At 29.2% G+C, this 18236-nt stretch overlaps 2 protein-coding genes across 3 annotated transcripts in view; one reads left to right on the forward strand and one right to left on the reverse strand.

The window, feature by feature from the left end:
* Window positions 1-1723: 1723 nt before the first annotated feature.
* Window positions 1724-2846, reverse strand: LOC119668476 (adenine phosphoribosyltransferase). Its single transcript, XM_038077988.1, has 3 exons — window positions 2546-2846; window positions 2238-2475; window positions 1724-2181 (listed from the first exon to the last, which is right to left on the reverse strand). Exons 1-3 carry the CDS (start codon window positions 2626-2628, stop codon window positions 1957-1959), a joined length of 546 nt encoding a protein of 181 aa, XP_037933916.1. The 5' UTR covers window positions 2629-2846; the 3' UTR covers window positions 1724-1956.
* Window positions 2847-4684: 1838 nt separating this feature from the next.
* LOC119671351 (LHFPL tetraspan subfamily member 3 protein-like) overlaps window positions 4685-18236 on the forward strand; it is a 33667-nt gene continuing 20115 nt past the window's right edge. Inside the window, exon 1 of one of the 2 annotated variants that reach the window (XM_038081938.1) lies at window positions 4685-5026. The gene's annotated coding sequence lies outside the window, so the exon portion shown is untranslated. The remainder of the gene's footprint in view (window positions 5027-18236) is intronic. The other variant, XM_038081935.1, reaches the window with a different exon arrangement.

Here is an 18236-nt window from a genome sequence, read left to right on the forward strand (position 1 = left end):
CATACATATTAATGAAGTTTTTAGATAATAATGTTTTGTTTTTTTTATTTATTCCATCAATCTTTTTGTAAATATACATAATACACTGTTAAATAGACAATAAAAAATATTATTTTTATAAATACATCAAAATGTTTCGTGAACTGTTGGAAGCTGTCAAACAAATCCACAGGTTGTGATTTATATAGATTGAGTGGTTGGTTTGTTGGTGGGTTATCTTAGCTGATCGACATATATTCTTTAGCCTCACAGAACAATATCAAAGCACTATAGATAAACTAGATCCATTCACTGTAGTTTATGTAGAATAGATTAACTTATTTTCACTGACTCCTAAAAACATATATATTGATGATAATGGCATTAAGAGTTCACCAACATTAGACTATCGGTCATATATCCACAGCTAAAACTGTGAAACAATATCAGTCAATCAATCTAATGCCTACATCAATGCTTCGCACTCTATTTGGTATAACGTCATAAGATACAGTTACAGCAACGATATCTCCTTTTCTTGGCCACGTCCAGTTGCTTCGAGGCTTCCTCTTCGTCTTCATTGAACATATAACGAACATATCCATAAGAAAGATTTTTCTGTTCACATTAGTTCACTACGCTCGGATGATTGTAGCTATCCATAGGGGGTTACGTGGGTGTTGTGTGTCAAGGTGGATAGAATAGTGACAGTGATAGTGCTGGCATTTAGCAAGTTAAATGCAATCAGGTTACATTTTTGAATGTCAATTTACAATTTTTTCTAGGAATGTTACAATATTAAATTTCAACGTTACAATATGATGAAATAGATTCAGATTCAACACTAATTATAAAGTGTATAAATATTAGTACATAACTTTTTAATATTGTAATTATATTTATATATAATCTGAGATCTAAAGAAGGTCTCTTTTTCTAAAGTAGAACAGGACAGTAACACCTTTTAGGTCTTAGACTTAGTGAAGATAAATTCCCAATATATACTTCCAAGTGGTATAGTATGGTAATAATAATTATTAGCTCATGCAGAAAGGGGGACTGGCCATCAGCATGCTCATTACCCTGTTTAAAAATAATCTTTAAAGGCGGAGGAACTACTATAAAAAGTCACCGACATTAAAATCAGATAGGCAAGAGGATGCCACCTTTTTATTATCCAATGAGAGAATTAAATAACACTACGCTCAAATAGGAATAAGTGTCTGGCAGAAGAAATAGATGAATATCTGATATATATTAATATATTAGAGACATTTGCCATTTGAGATTAACTGCAGTAAAAAAGTTGGATAATTTATTATTATTGTTCAATGGAGCACTTAATACAGTAGATCACTCAAGTGATCACAAACACTTAAGTAAAACCAAAGAACAAAACTTAAACAATGTTCGGTGTTGCAGATCCTTGGTTCTTAGCAAAGCTTATATAAGAATTCTTTTATAGAAAATGACTTTCTTCTTTAACACTGAGTTCCAGTGTATAAATTGGATTAAAGTTTGTTTAATCCACATTTGAGGTTGTTTTTGTTGTAATATTATCTGAAATCCTTAATATCAATTTTTGAGGTTGGCAGTGTTTTACTTGTTTAGAGTTAATGTGAAGTTTAGCGAATGTGAAGTTTTATACAAATGTGGAGTCGCCTATGTCGCAAATTTTTGAAGGAACTGTTCAAAATACTCCATAAATATAGTGGAGATGCTAATAATTTCAAGTATTATTTGTATATCATCTTTAAAAAAAATTTATTATCAAAATTTTCAACCATTAACAAATAACAAAAATAGACACTTATTAGTATACCTGTTACCAAAATATATATTTTATATAGATTTTGTTGTTTGTGTAAAATTTTAAAATTGTTTGTGTTTAGTATTTACAATTAAAAGAGAGGCAAAAATGTCTGGATTATGTTTCGTTATATAAATGCAGAAAGAATTCCATGTATCGTTTTCTAACTAATCTCCACAGTATTCAATAAAGGAATGTACATCGGTATTTAATTTTTTACGACCATTTAAATCTACAAGTTCCAGAATAACTACACATGCAACAACCTCGCCTCCTGCTTTTTGCACCAGTTGTATAGCAGCATCCAATGAGCCGCCCGTAGCTAACAAATCATCTATAATCAAGACTTTCTGACATTTTTGGATGGCTGTAGTTTGCATTTCGAAGACATCCTATAATGAAATAGACAACATATAATAAAATAAAATTTTTTCGACACTTCCCTTACTGTGCCATATTCAAGTGTATATTCTACTGAAACAAGTTCTCCAGGCAGTTTTCCCTTTTTTCTCACTGGCGCACAACCAATTCCCAATTCAGCTGCTATCATCATATTAAATAGGAAGCCACGTGATTCAAGCCCAACTATTAGTTCCACTTCTGGATGGCATCTTTTAATGTAATCAACAACAATTTCTTTTAGGTATTGACATACTTTCCCATCAGTCAGGGCAGAAAAGATATCACTAGAATTTTTTCAGTTTTTAATCATTTTTTATTAATATTTAATAATGGCAGCCTAAAAATATTACATACCGAAATATAATACCCTTTTTTGGAAAATCTGGATAAGAACCAATGCGGCTTTTAATGTATTCAATTTTTTCCTTTTCAGTCATTATTTTATTTTGACTTAACCTATAAGGTACGTTGTGTTTACAGTTCCAACTGATAAGAAATTTGCACACGCCAGATTAATTCAGTAATAAACAATTTTTATCAGCTGTATATTTTATTTGACAGATAACTGAACAAAAACAAATTTAAATTTTAATTTAAAATTTATGTACCGAAAAGCGAAAAAACTGAAATAGGAAGGGAAAATTATTTTGACATTTAAAAATTATCATATGATATCACTTTAAATGCATAATTTGTCAGCAGATGTCAGAGCGGAAAAAATATGCTACATCTACTCAGGGAGTAGTTAGTATAAATTACAAATTTGTAACAAACAGATTATTTGATAGATTTAAAATAAAATTTGTTTTCTTATATAAAATCTTTAAATACTGTTTAATACAACGTGGTGTGTTAAGTAATTTTTATGTTTTAAGATATGCTTATATGCTTATTTCTATTATGACAAATAAAACAATATTAAGAGAATTATACAATATAATTTCCAATCTATAATTTTATTATTACAAATACATTGCCAAAAAAAATATTTAATGAAATATTCAAATTATGCTCAGATATAAAATCTTAATCAGCATAATTTTTTATAAAAATTACTATATAATTATTTATAAAAGTACAGTCGGTCTAAAAATTTTTTCACTGATCGCATTTAAATAGTATTATCAATGATATCGGAGCAGGCGGTGAGTTCATTTATAATTTAAAATATCATAATTTCACTCTTTTTACTTAAAAAAAATAAAGTGTTTTGAATTTAACTATTTTCTGTTTCTGTAAATTAATTGAATTTTACTAGAAAATATTCTTCAAGTAAAGTCGAAAAATAGCTGATTTGTCTTATAAAAATAAACATGACAAATGAGTTTTTTATCGTTATGACGCAAAAAATATAATTATTTTACCAAATAGAAGTAGCATCTCTGAAGCAATTCCAATCTTTCACATCATTATAGGTATTTTCAGCAGTTAATGAGTGTTTTAATTCTCTAATTATTGAGTATTACAATATGAATAATATTTAAATAAATAAAAAAAAGATAATAAATTATTCCCATATAGTGACATATGAATAAAATAAATTCATTATTATAATTAACATACTATAAACAATAAAAATTAGTTATGAAATTTAAAAATCTCTGTAAACTGCTCTTGTTAGAGAGGGAATATAATTTTATTTTTTTATAAAAAATGGCAAACCAAAACCGAATGAAAAACTTTTATTTAAAAATGTTTAGCATATATTTCGTTCTGTTTTTTAGAACTTCATCAGTGCTTAATTTTTTATAAAAAGCAAATAATTTAGGTTTATTATTTATCTTAATTTAAAATTCAAATAAAACAATCACAAATGTACAAAATGAACATGTATATAAAATGTTAACAAATCTAAAAGATTTTAATATTAAATTAAATGAAGTAAATTGAATTATTATTTATTAAGTTTTATTTTAAAACGCTATATATATTCCTTTATAATATTAAGGATGAAGGTTGTTAGAATGCTAACTATATATTTAAATAAAAAATCAGATAACATTTTTTTGCTGCTTGGTTTCTCACAAATTTTTCTTTCATTCCCCGGTTTAAAATACATAAAAAAGCTTTAAGAATACACATAATATTTATGAAGAAATTGAAGTTAAAAGCTCCTTTAAAATTTCTAACTTGTTAGCCAATATATTAGCAAGAGACTTAGACAAAAGAATCAATAAGTTCTTGCCTCACTTCGAAGCGGCCGAATACAGCTATAATAATTACACTACATACAAAAGATCAAAAGATCTTATACTGTATTCACAGGCAAAATAAAATCTTTTGACAGTTAAAATTACAAACAAAAGTCTTGTATGAATTTAGTATTAAACTAACGTTCACACCACACGTAGAGTGCTTTCACTCAATTTGAGCACATTGCCTATAAGCCAAATAACCAGTTTGAGTTAAGCAGGTGCGAAAACTCAGTTAACCAGCGGCGCAAGTTTAAACCCAAGAAGCATTTTCGAAACAGCGCAAGAAACAGTTTCGATTATACTTTCGCGACTTTGTGTTGTGTGTGCGCATTTCGTGATAAAAAGTTGTGCATAAAATTACAAAAAAAAATAAATGCTTAAAATTTTTGATTATTAAAAATTTACACTTTCTGCGTGTGTATTAATATAATAAATTTGCAAAATTAATACACGTCAAAATTAAAATACTCATTAGTGGTTCCATTAAAAACAAGATTTCTTGATCTCGACTTCTTCTTCTTGCTGTTGTTGTTGTTGCGCCTTCTTGTGTTGTGTGCTATGTGTAAATGCCACTGGAAATTTTGACATTAAAACAACTACAAAAAAATAAAAACAAAAAAACACGGTTGCGGAGTAAAATGTAAGTTTGTGTTTTTGGTCATTTATAGGATTTTTCCTTAATTTATGCTTCTTAAATGATAAAATAAAAAAATTTTAATAAGTATTTTGTAAAAAAAAAACTGCGTCAGTGAAAAATAAAAAAAAAACTTTTTCATATCACAATTTTATGTAAAAAAATTTTGAACTATGCGGGTTCGCAGGCAGCCAACAAACGCTTGAGTTCTGTTATTGTGCATTGTTTTTGTTGTTAGTTTCGGAGTTGAATGTTTGCAAACATGAGAATCGTGATCTAATAAAAAACAAAAACAAAATAAAAAAAAAGTTGAAAAATTTCGCTATCATGAATGAGATGCAAAGAAGTTTGCACAGTGAAAACAATATATAAAAAAATTTAAAAAATTCTTTCACGCTTTTTTATATAAAATTAATTAAATATAGCAAAAAAGAACTGGTTTAATATTAACTAGATGTCAACACAATCTATATATGTACATATGTATGTATGTATAAAAACATACTCATAGTCATAGTCATAGACCGCAGAAACCCTTAACCGACTTTGTTTTTGTCATCCAACTGCATCACTCTACATGTAATAAATTGTCTTCTAACAGATTTATGTTGTTATTGTTTTGTGGTATGGCGGCTGCCGTTGGTATATTTACGCTGTTAATATATACAACAACAATAACATCAACACCAACACCAACAACAACTACATAATTCATTAATCCGTAATACTGTTGATCTTTTAAGTCGATTTGTTGCTGTTGTTAACTGTTGGGTACGTTATGTCCGTAAGATATGCCAAGCCAACAAAATAAATAAGGTAGAATGAGAAGAAGAAAAAACAAAGAATGTCAAAGTGTCTTTGCTGTTTGTGTTTTATGTTGTTGTTGTTGTTTTTTATTATTAATTAATATTGACCTCATTTTGTGTGTTTTGATGATATTTTTTATTCTTATTGACAAGCTCAGAAATATTACAAGAGAAATTATTGTGCTTCCTTGCAAAAGTGCGTGTAAAAAAGAAAGTGAAGAGTTTTGTCTTCTTGCCAATTTCTCTTTTTCCCTGTGAGTGGTTCATCATAATTTTCAAATTTTTTTTAAACTTGCTTAATTGCTTTTTTATTTTTTTATTTTTTTATATTTTCTTATTAATTTTTAATCGGAAGTAATATTCTCAATATTAATTACATGCCGGACGTTTGCTTCCGATACGAAAGGGAACACATGGAACTTCAGCAAAATGCGTATTAGGAGACTTTATTTAAGGAGGAGTTTTAAAAAACCTTTTCAAAGAGTTCATATGGAAAAAATTTATATAAAAAAAATCCATTATATTTAGTGTAAAACTGTCGGAAATTTTTAATGTGTATTGAACCCCAAAACCCTCCTTGTATATGTCATTAAACGTAAGCTCTTTAAAGTACCTCCGTTTTTGAAGATATTAGGTCCAATCAGGTCCAATCTTCGACCGCCCAATAAAAGGAATCTTAAGTTTTGTTAAAGCTTCAAGTTGGTTTTTAAATTTCTAAATTTTCACTATACACAATGGTCCTAATTGAATCTTTTGGATCGCAGACATAGTCTAACAACCTAACTACATATAAAAAATTGTTCCCTGAAGATGAGTACGGGCTATAGTCACCATATTGGTCCTAGCTGTGGGATACTGTAAGTAGCTCAAATCTTGAAATACTGCAACGATTTCAATCTGAAACGCTTAGATTAATTGTAAATGCTCCATGGTTTGTAACAAACCACTACTTTCATAGAGATCTCAATGTCCGCTACATAAAAGAGGCAATAAGAAATTATACATCAAAATACCCTGCAAGACTATGCGAACACGTGAAACCATTAGCTATAGCTTTATTAGACGAGACTGATGAGGTCAGAAGGCTTAAAAAGTTACATATATTAGACTTCCCATTTAAAAATTAAGTTATTATTAAGTAATTGCACAATATCCATAAGTTATAAATATCCATTTTTATTAAAAATCACTATCTTTAATATGGTATGTTGAGCTTTAATGTAACTTTAAAAATAGTAAGATTATTGATTTCATAACTATAAGATAGTCAAATATTTACTAGGTCGAGGTTTTGTAGACTATTATTAACAAGTAAAAGTAATAAAATATATTCTAAATACATTAGATAAAAATATGGTTTATGTTTTATCTTTATATCATGTTAAAGTCTTTGCTTACTAAATTCATATTAAAATCAGTTTTGAGACTCAAGTAACTACCGTGAAATTAACCCTAAAGATTTCAAAAGGTAAGATCGAATTTCATAAAGCTGCAATTAATAAGCTTTGCGTTAAAGTAATAATTATACTTGTTATAAATTTTGTTTATAATTTATTTTTAAAATTTGATAATTGATTTTGTGTATAAATTGATAGTAACTAGCGTTATGTTATTGCAATGATGCTAAGGATCTATGCACCCTGTATTACCATATATGTAAATCTTGGAGCACTTAAAAATAGATCAGTGATCAATGAGGGTAAAAAAAACACTATTGTATTAGCAAGTAAACTATTTTTTTAATTGAACTTGTAATGACAATGCTGCTCTATCAATTATTAGAACACTTCAAGATTATATTAAATGGTATTTCAGAAATGAAGGTCACGCAATTGAAAGAGTCTAGAGTTTAGAATGTGCAAAAGTACATTAAGGACAGAGCTCTGAAATTGATTCTGTGGATACACATATTTTTATTAAAACAAATCCTCAGATATCCTGAGCTTTAAACTAAATCTCTGTAAAATTAACTGCATAACACATGATCATACGACAATATAGCTCTTATTATAACGGATTTCCCAACTGGTCATAGACTATAAATCGCCTAAATATAGTTCTTCGATTATTTTGGTACGAGTTCAGCATCTTAAAATCGTCCCCTGTCTACGTGCCTTTTAAAGCTATTTTGATCCTTTAATATAATTAAAAATTCTACTGCAAAGATTCTTCAGAAAGTATTTCCCAAGCAATGTACAATGTAAATATCTCTGGATTCGATGAAGATTATGTAGCTGTACTTCTACATTAAATTATAACCGAACATAATGGAAAAAATTAAGAAATAATAAAAGAAGGAGACGTTAATTTTTTGTTACTTAAGTTACTAATAAAATTAACCTTGATTTTCTTTTATGTTTCTTGTCATGTAAAGTTACTCGGTCATGAAAATGTAAGCAAATTGCAGATAAACCTTTAAAAAGTACTTTGTTTTCAATAATTTTGTTGTTAAAATGTTATAACTATTTTATGATCGTCATATACAAAAAAAAAAATTATTCAAATTAAAAGTATATATAAAATAACTAAGCGAAAAAATGCATTTGTTGTGTTAAGTTTAGGGCAGGATAAAACCAAGGCACTCACTCAATTGACCATTGTGTCCATTAAAAATAAGTGCTTTTTTATGTATTTAAAAATAATATTTCTACCAATATGGCATTTTTTTAAAATTTATCAAGTTTTTTTAAATTTTTTATTATTAAAGGTTCTTAAAGAATTGTTGGTTGTCTCTAAGTTATTACTAGTACCTATCTACCTCAAAAAATTGGTATGACGCGGAGTGCCATACAAAAATAGACTTTTGTTTAAATGTAGAACAGAATTTTGATATAAAATTAAATATTGTATTATTATTAAACACACAGTTAAGTATGTTACAAATGCCTTGCATATTCAAAGATCATTCCTAGTAAAAACCATGACAATTCGTCCCTTGTGAGACTAAAGTTAGAACCTATGAAGTGGAGCATTATAATAATATAAAAAGGTTTAAAAACAATTGTATAATTAAGCATTTAGTAATAAATCCTCCTATTTTAAGACTTACCCTATGCTACTTTAGTATACACATTGGAGATGTAGGATTAACTCTTTAAGAAAAAAGTTCTGTAGCTACAGAGTTTTCACAGTTAAAGTTTTTGAACGTGAAAAGACTTAACATTACGGTACTCTTAACGTATGTGTCAGTGTAATGCACCAATAAACCAATTGAAGCTATACGTTTCAATATAATTCCTTTTAAAGAGAGCTAGCCCTATCTTATACCTCTGTTGTTCTTTGGGCGCAGCGTCCGGTTGGAATATACAACTCCACTTCGAAATAAAGTAATGATTACAGACATACTACCCGCGTTTAGACCACAACTATCACTATACTCCCATTAAAAGGGCCAACCTCAATTGGTTAGGATGGCCGAAACTCTAACTTTCGTGATAGTAGAGTTACATCATCGGTCTGATGCGGGAGGTTAAACTTACCTTCTACCATTTATACTCTAAATAGTAACGGATGCCTTTCACTGGATTTTAGTCGCCTCTCGAGGCATGTCTTACCTGGGGCTAATATATGCCCCTTTCCAGCAGGGTTGTCTACAGCTAGAGTAATAGCCTCATGTTAGGTAAAGTTGTTTTTTATTAAGCATGCTGCCAGTAAAACGTGTCCTATTATTACTGCAGTTTTATTGAACAGTTAGATGAGATCTACGGCAAACACTTCCGTTGATAAGTTCATATCTATATATAACTATTTGTATATCATTGCTTTATCTATGATATATACTACACATCTACTCGATTTAAAAGTGAATTGTGCGCTATATATCATCAATCATCATTCAAAAATCCATCAGTTCTGCAGTAGCCTCATGTACCCATATAACCTGGTACTCATGTCCAGCAAACCATAAACTAATCGACTTTTTTTTAAAGAAGTAGTTGGATTTCATTAAAAATGTGGGGGTTTTCTTCCCAAATATTTTTTGAGAGGGAATCTTTTATTTCAAACTGTAATCTATTATTATAACTTCTTCAAAAACGCTATATTTATACGTATAAACTAAACATCATTGCTGTATATAGGTTCATTTAAATTGTAAAAATAATCAGTATTTTGTTTTATATTCGCGTCATGGTTTTAGAATATTGTATTTATTTTCTTCTATGTTTTCATCTATAGCTAACATAGATGGCATAGATGGCTAATACCAAAGCAAGTCTTCCGAAAAGGTTGAGTATGTTAAAAAAAGTACTATAGTGTAAGAGTATTTACTATATATCTGGGATTTCAAAATACTACATTTCTAGTAACTTTTTTTTTGAGAATCCATACCAGATTAAGACGTTTTGTTTAGATATCTCAAGTGTTCGTTGTTTACTTCACAAATTTCGGATGGCGAGTATATCATCATACATTCCAATTCTTCGAAGTTATGGACTTAAAATACTTATATGGATTTTATGGCATAAGATGTTGACTTGAAGTAATGAAAGTTATTTGTTTCGTGTTTAAAAATAACAAATCAAGATTTAATTAAAAATATTCATTTTTCTTAAACTGTTTTCAAAATATATTGTAATTTATACAATTATACAGAACCGTATAATTTATGTGCCACCAACTAGTTTCGCAAAATGAAACTCATTTGTATTAAATAAAAAGATAAGAATCGTATAATGCGAGTATAGTACGAGTATTATAAGGTACATATGAGTGGGAATATACCGCATTTTTCCTAGTCAATTTTGACGGACTATAAATAGCGAACTACTTAACATATTTCTAAAATAATTTAAATTAGTTTACTGAATAATCTCGTTTGCATAGTCATTTAGTGGATTTGGTTCAAAAACTGTATTTTGACTTCTTGACAAAACGAATGAAACAGTGGGTCGGCCGCACACTTGAAGAAGCTTCGCTTTGTATGCTCGCTCAGCGTGGTTTGCTTGAAGAGATTCTTCCGAAAGACACAACAAATATGCTAAGACATAAAAAACCAAGTCAAAGTTACAAGTTAAACACGTTTTCTCCGCCATCCGTCGTGCCAACAACGCAACGATTTCGTACATAAAAGCAGGCAGAAGCGAAATTATGAAGATTTTATGCTCCGCTAATGTGTCTTCCAAGTGTTGCGCAAAAAGCATACTTTTGGATTTTCTTTCGAGCCAAGTTAATGGATGGTTAGTAGAACTTAGCGGGTGAAGTGGCGTGGTGTATTGCAATTAAGTGCCATCATATCAAAAGGCAGAAATATACATTATACGTATGGAAGAAACTGAAAATCATGGTAAATGCCAATGTCTGTAACGGAAGCTTTTTTCTTGACCGACAATTCACACGCTTGGAGAGGCTAATTTTGACCGTTGAAGATGATTCGTGTTTCAAGCCGGAGTTGAATTTTGGTTAAATGCTGTTAAACAAAGCGATTCATTGCGTCAGTAGAACTCTAATGAGCAGCTTTTAATAGTAAAAATGAAAAGTAAAATAATAAAAATAATGAATGTAATTAAATCAAATTAAACTTGGAAACTAAAATGTTATGAGCCAATTTCTAATCACAACGTTTGAATCTGTTTGCTTTCAACTCATGGAGGTGCTGTGATATCTAATACGATTTTTTTTAAATTGTGGTTTTTCTTTACAACAAAAAAAAAATTGCTTTATTGGCTTTATAAAGATAGCTTACACAATTAGCACCAAATTATCATTATCTGTAATAATATCTCCGCAACTATTTTAACAAGAATATAAAAAAGTTAATTAGATATGCTTTGTATATTGTAAAAAGTCTTTTATAAACTGAATAGTAAAATTAAAAGATATTATAAAATTTAAAAACAATATATAAAATATATATAAAAACTATTTATATACAAATGATGAATTATAAATCTTTAAAGTAAATCACGCTTGGAAAGAAATTTTTTCCTAAAAGATTAGGAAAGCTTACTTCTACTATAAAATATATATATATTAAAATATCATTAAATACAACAAATATTTTTGAATATTATATATATATATATATATTCAATATATATATATATATACAATATATAAAATATACTTAAAATAAAATTATTAAAAAGTTATAAATATAATTGGCAAATTTCATTAGTTTTACGATTACAGAGGTACGAATAGAATTTAAAAAACTATTGAATATAATATTTTCTAAAAACCATTACCATTGCAATTGTAATCATTATTATCACCGTCATTATTATCAGCGTGGAAATATGTGAGTGTTTTAAAAATTTCTGAGTCCAGCAATAATTACTATTATATTTTGAGTACATTTTGGTTTTTGTTTTTTTGATCTCCAATTTCAAAATAACTGAATTCACTTTAATCGGTTATTGGAGAACTCTGATTTATTCAACACTAACAAAGTGATCTTAGTTTAGTTTTATGGCCACAATGAATCCAATGATAAGGCAATAGCTCAGAAATTTGTTTAAGAAATTGTTTGAACTTTCTGGCCAATTTTTAAGCATTTTTTCGGATACTGACAAACCAGACTTTATCAGTACTAAAAAATTCCGTTTAATAAACTTTACCAAAGCTATGGTTAGCATATAAAATACTCAAGCAATTGTTAGACTGAAGACGTCAACGGTATTCAGTTCAGCGTCTGCCATGTCTACCATACAGTGGTCTAAAGAAAAAGTTTAAATATGATATAACATTATTATAAAACAATACAATATTACAGTGAATATAAGAGGTCTTTCCAGACAGACCCCTTATTTCAATAATCCGTATACAGATTTCTTGGATAATGACTATACCAATGTATTTCTCCAATACAACAACTGTAATATTGTCCGTTGAAATTGTAGAATGCTGAAAGTTAATTTGGATAGTCTTAGTCCAAGTTACTCCACCATAATCAAACATGGGTAGTTATACTAGTTATCCGTATGTCTTCGAGTCGCATTCCATCAATTGACTCTATGGATATTATGTCCTGCTCTTCTACCAGACTTTCAGAGCACAAAATTTGTAGTTTAGTATTTCATTAGTAAAACTATATCTTTAAGTCAGTCTCGTTGCGCTCTTCTGTGATGAGAAGGATTGACAAACTATTTATTTGCAGAGCCCCCACTCTTATGACCGATCACTTAACTGTCGGAATACCACGATTATAATTAAGTACATAATACAATATAAAGCAAAATTATAATGTATAAAACTTATACAAGTATGTATCTTCACTCCTCAATTATTTTTGCAGTTTCATTTTAATATTTAATATTTAATATTAATCATTGGATACTGTTGAAATTAATTTTTCATTATTATTCTGGTATATTAATTTAATCATTTTATTCTTCATAATTTTATTTCCATATTTTTCTTCTTACTACTGGTTTTTTTTTAATGTATCCGTTTGCATTATCGATTCATGCAATTACGAATTGTTCAAGATACTCACGACTTAGTCTCTTAGTGTATAGCGTTATTGCTATCGGTATTATAATCAGTTAAGATATTTTTTTAGAAGATGAACACATCGTTTCTTATTATATTTGTGGGCTTAGATTTTTAACAATCCAAAAATTATGATGTCAAGCAAGTACTATAATTCACTATGTGCCTTATTTGATTTATCGAGAAAGGTAGTATTTGGTATAAACTTAATAATTAAGAGATTTTGCTAGAGTTGGGACTCCAGTAACGTCTGGTGTACTTCGAATGCCTCCCAGAGTTACAAATATTGAATAAGGCAGACTATTTGGTGGCATGAAGTGTATATCTGAAAATATCCACCGAAAACAATCATATTTGTGAAGAGTCAATTTATGAATGCTGACCTACGCTATTGCAACCCATCGCTTTACAATACTTTTTAGCAATAAATTCAATCAATGGGTTGGACCAAGCACTTCTGTACTTATGTGACATCAGTCCGTGTGACATTTTGCTGTTCCTAAAGCTTAAATGATTGCTTTGATGAAAGCATTTCTAGTCGATTAAGACTAAAAGGCTAAAGGAATTAAAAGCTATACCTCAAGCGGCTTCCGAAAGATATATGAAAATATACATATAGATGATTTTATCAAGCGCTAGCATAGTAGTTAATAGAGCCAACTTTGCAGAGTTTTGGTAGATTGCTGATTTTTTTACGTTTTATTTGATAATTGCAAATATGTTTTACAGAGAATATTGAACAACATATGCGTTTGAACAACATATTTTTCAAAAGCAGGTGTCAAGTGGGAAATTGCAAGTCCATTTCAACTTATCTTTTTAATTCTTATATTAAGTCCAAACCCCACTATGTTTTATTTATAGCATCCACTGGCAAATCATTTATTACGAGTATTGTTATTACCAAAGAATCTATAGTACAAAGAAGTGCCACGCTCATACAAACGAAATACCCACTTTATTTTGCTGGTGGATTTATAATAAATCCACCCAACCTCATGCAACAATGTTCGATCGAGTCACAACTAGTATGATGTTCAGTTCAAACTCATTGCAACCCACAATTGTTTTTATACGCCTGTTTCTTTTACCTTTCTTGTTTTTATTTGTCTATTTAATTAATATACATTGATTAGTAACGAAGTGAATGGTAAAGAAATCCCTCAAACAATTTTACCATATACTTTGTTGCTTTATTTTCTTGTACTGAAAAGGCTCATATCATAGGAGTAAAGAGTAATAGAATATATTCTTTTTTTATTGCAAAAAATGATGCACTACAAAAACTATTATGTATGTACAAATGTGATATTGGAGACATTAAGTCTGCAGTACATAAATAGGTATGTTTTTATTGCACATTTGTGCATATATTTTACCTCAAATGGAACTACTTCTTAATAGTTTGAATTTTTGGGAACGTTTTGTAATTATTTTAAAAAATATTTGCAAGATTCATATAAAAGTTTTTGAAAAGTATTTTAAAAAAAATAAAAATATTAGAAATGTAAGAAAAATTTTAATGCAAAAATGTGTAGAAGTCACTAAAACCACTATTAATGCCTCCTGGTTTGAGGAAACGCATGAATGCTATTTACACCGGATTAAAATGTTAAAATTGGTGTTTACGATATTGGAAACATTGCGCATGGACAACATTTAAGAATAAAGCTTCATAGAATGAAAAAAATCAGAATTGAGACATAAATAAATTTGTAATGTGTTTTTACACTACAATTCATACCAATAGCAAACAGGAAATTTTGTTTTTGTTTTATACTATTAAATTAAAAAAATTATCAAATGTACACAATTTTGATTTCGTCACTGAAATGCTGTTTGATCGCTTGAACATTTTACAGCGAATAAACACACAAACATGCATATAATGTAATACAGAGGGTTGCACGTATGATTGAATACGTATGCAGTCGGGCTTTTGTCAGCCTTACTTGACTCACATATAGGTTTGAACTGAACTTCATACCAGTTGTGACTCGATCGAACATTGTTGCATGAGGTTGGGTGGATTTATTATAAATCCACCAGCAAAATAAAGTGGGTATTTCGTTTGTATGAGCGTGGCACTTCTTTGTACTATAGATTCTTTGGTTATTACATAGCGCTAACATGTATTCCCCAGGGAACCCGGCGTAGAGGCAGGCCAACATCAACAGGGCGAAGAACAATTAATACTGAAACTGGCAAATCGTTTAACGAAATCATTTGTTGTATCCTTAAGCTCCTAATGGAGTATGGAATAAAATAAAAAAAAAAATAATTGTTATATAGTATTATTATTTTTCTGTTACTAATGAAGCATATATTGTAATGTATGCTTGTATGTAAGTGTATGAATGGGCATAAATATCAAAGTATGTTGAGAAGTACATTCAAATATTATAAGTAAATATTAATAAATGAAATATGTAAAAACATATCCTTAAAATTAAAAAGATTTAAAAGAAGTCCAACTAAACTGAAATCAAATCTGAGACTGCTTTTTTTTATCGTTTATCGTCCTAATCAACTTGACTATGACTATGATATTAAATGGAATAACTTGATATCACGTTTGATTTGGTATATGAGATTCAAATCTTGGACTGATTTTATTCTTTATCGCATAGCTCTTGGTCCAACCAATCTATGTCATCGTTTTAATTTTATGGTTTAATTTCTTATATTACATTGAAATGTAATAATTTGATAACACGGTTAACTAGAGATTTGAGATCGAAATCTTTGAAGTAATTTAATAGAATAAAAATAATATTATTATGTTGAGGCTAGTTGAGTCAGTGCACCTGAGCAATTTTAATCTCTATTAACTGCGAGATTTCTTCAAAACCCCTCTTTGCGTCTTGACTAGATTATTATTTATCACTTCATCAGACTAAGCAATAATTAACCTCAGATCTGCATACCTTCCCGAGGAGCCTGTAACCATTCTGAGATTTGATAACGCGGTGTTGGTAAGTCTGTCAGATTTCGCAAACAATTTCAGGGCTCTATCCTTTATGTATTTTTTGATGGGATCAATCTTGATGTCCCTGAGGATGTCATTCGTCCTAATGTACCATGGAACATTGAAAAGTGTTCTCAGAGCCTGGCTTTGTGCAATTTCTAGCTGGTGAATAGTAATATTGAAACATATGAAAACATATGTATGTTTGTCGTCATTGTATTAGCTTTTTATTTGACCTGCCTATAATCACTGAGCAATTATTTTTATCGCGAGCATAAATTCGTTCGCTTTGTGGTTTGTAAGAATTTTTCAATACGACAAAATATAGCTCGCGTGCAAAAATACCGTTGAGTGGATGTTAGGCTTAAGTGAAAAATGTATACTTTATTAGTGTTTGACTTTTTCATATTTTATTGTTTTTTAAACAAATATTTTGTCACTTTTACTAAAAAATAAGAGTAAAATCTAGTGTCGTTTTTTTTTTATTTTATAAGGTTTTTTTTTAATATTAGTAATAATAGTTAGTTTATTTATTCTCCAAGAATTTGCCAATATCTACTTTACATGTATTAACAAATTAATATTATATTGCAACATTACTTGGGTATTTCCAATTCAGTTCCAAAGGTAAAAGGCTTTGACTACTAATACGTGTTGAAACAGCTTTATAAAAATTGGACACGAACTCAACAAAAATACTAATGTTAAAACAAAATGCAGAAAATTGAAAAAAATTCAAGTTAAAAAATAAATAATTTCAAATTGTAAAACTATTGCATTTTGCAATTCTCAAGTCCTAACTTAAGTCAAATTTGTGAACTGTAGTACTCACGCAATTATAATTGGTGCCAGAGTAATATTTGTAAACATAAAATATATTTAGAAAAATTTGTCATTTTTTGGTTACACATAAGCCAAGTCAAGCTAAGTCAAGTCAAGAGATCAAATAACATCTTGTTTTACTTGAAATCGAATTTGCATAAGAGTCAGTCCATTCTCTTTTCATGAGTCATTTGCGAAAGAAGAAGTGGTTGATAGCGAAATACCATAATTATAGCAACAATAAATTTAAATATAGTAACATACATATACAATCATATCTGCGCCATACACAATCCACTCGACAATATCTCACGGATACAACATAGCAAATGCTTCACGCCGAAAGTATCTGAAGTATCTGCGGATTTTTGTGGAAGAAATGCGAGTTATTTTTTTCCAAATAGCACAAACAAAAAAAGATAACAAAAACTTCCACCAATACCGCCGTCACATTCACTACAAAATTTATTGTTGTAACACAAAATAATCATCAACTGCACTAAGTAAGCACATGGAGTAGAAAATGGAAAATTGGACGCAGTTCGAAATCAATAACGTCAACTGTCTGTCCATAATGAATAAAATAAATCAACGAAACCAGCTCTCGAAAAGTGACTTGCGATAAAGTTGCTCTAAGTGAAGCGGTCAATTGAAGCCGGTACTGGATTTACTTGTTGGCCAGACAGGCCAAATTACTGGTACACATATTTATGTTTATACGAGTATATAAATATATTAGTACGCATATCGCCACATCCATACATCCATATATATCCATACTTACATAGAACTTATTGAGAAAACCGAATTCATTTTTTTTTTGTGGTCTTATAAATAATTTCACTTCTTTTATATTCCAAAAAAAAAGTATTAACAAAATGCTTTTGTTGTTATTGTTATTGTTGCTGCGATCAATTTAATGAAATCATAAAGCAAGCTTCAAAATCTTGGCTTTTTCTTTTCTTTTCTTTTAATTTTGTTGATCCAATCGCATCGAAACGTTTTCGTCATAAAAAAAGAAGATGCTAACTAATAAATAAAATATGAAAGATGAAAAAGAGAAATGCTGTGAAGAAATGCGGTAAAGAAACGCTGTGAAGAAGAGTAAATAAACAAGTAAGCTTGGCTTAGCACGAGTTCCTAACGCAAAACAAACATAAATCAAGTTGCCGTTGGTATTGAGACAACA

This window comes from Teleopsis dalmanni, chromosome 1 (genome assembly GCF_002237135.1).
Source record: "Teleopsis dalmanni isolate 2A chromosome 1, ASM223713v2, whole genome shotgun sequence".
In the NCBI taxonomy this organism is placed as follows: domain Eukaryota; kingdom Metazoa; phylum Arthropoda; class Insecta; order Diptera; family Diopsidae; genus Teleopsis; species Teleopsis dalmanni.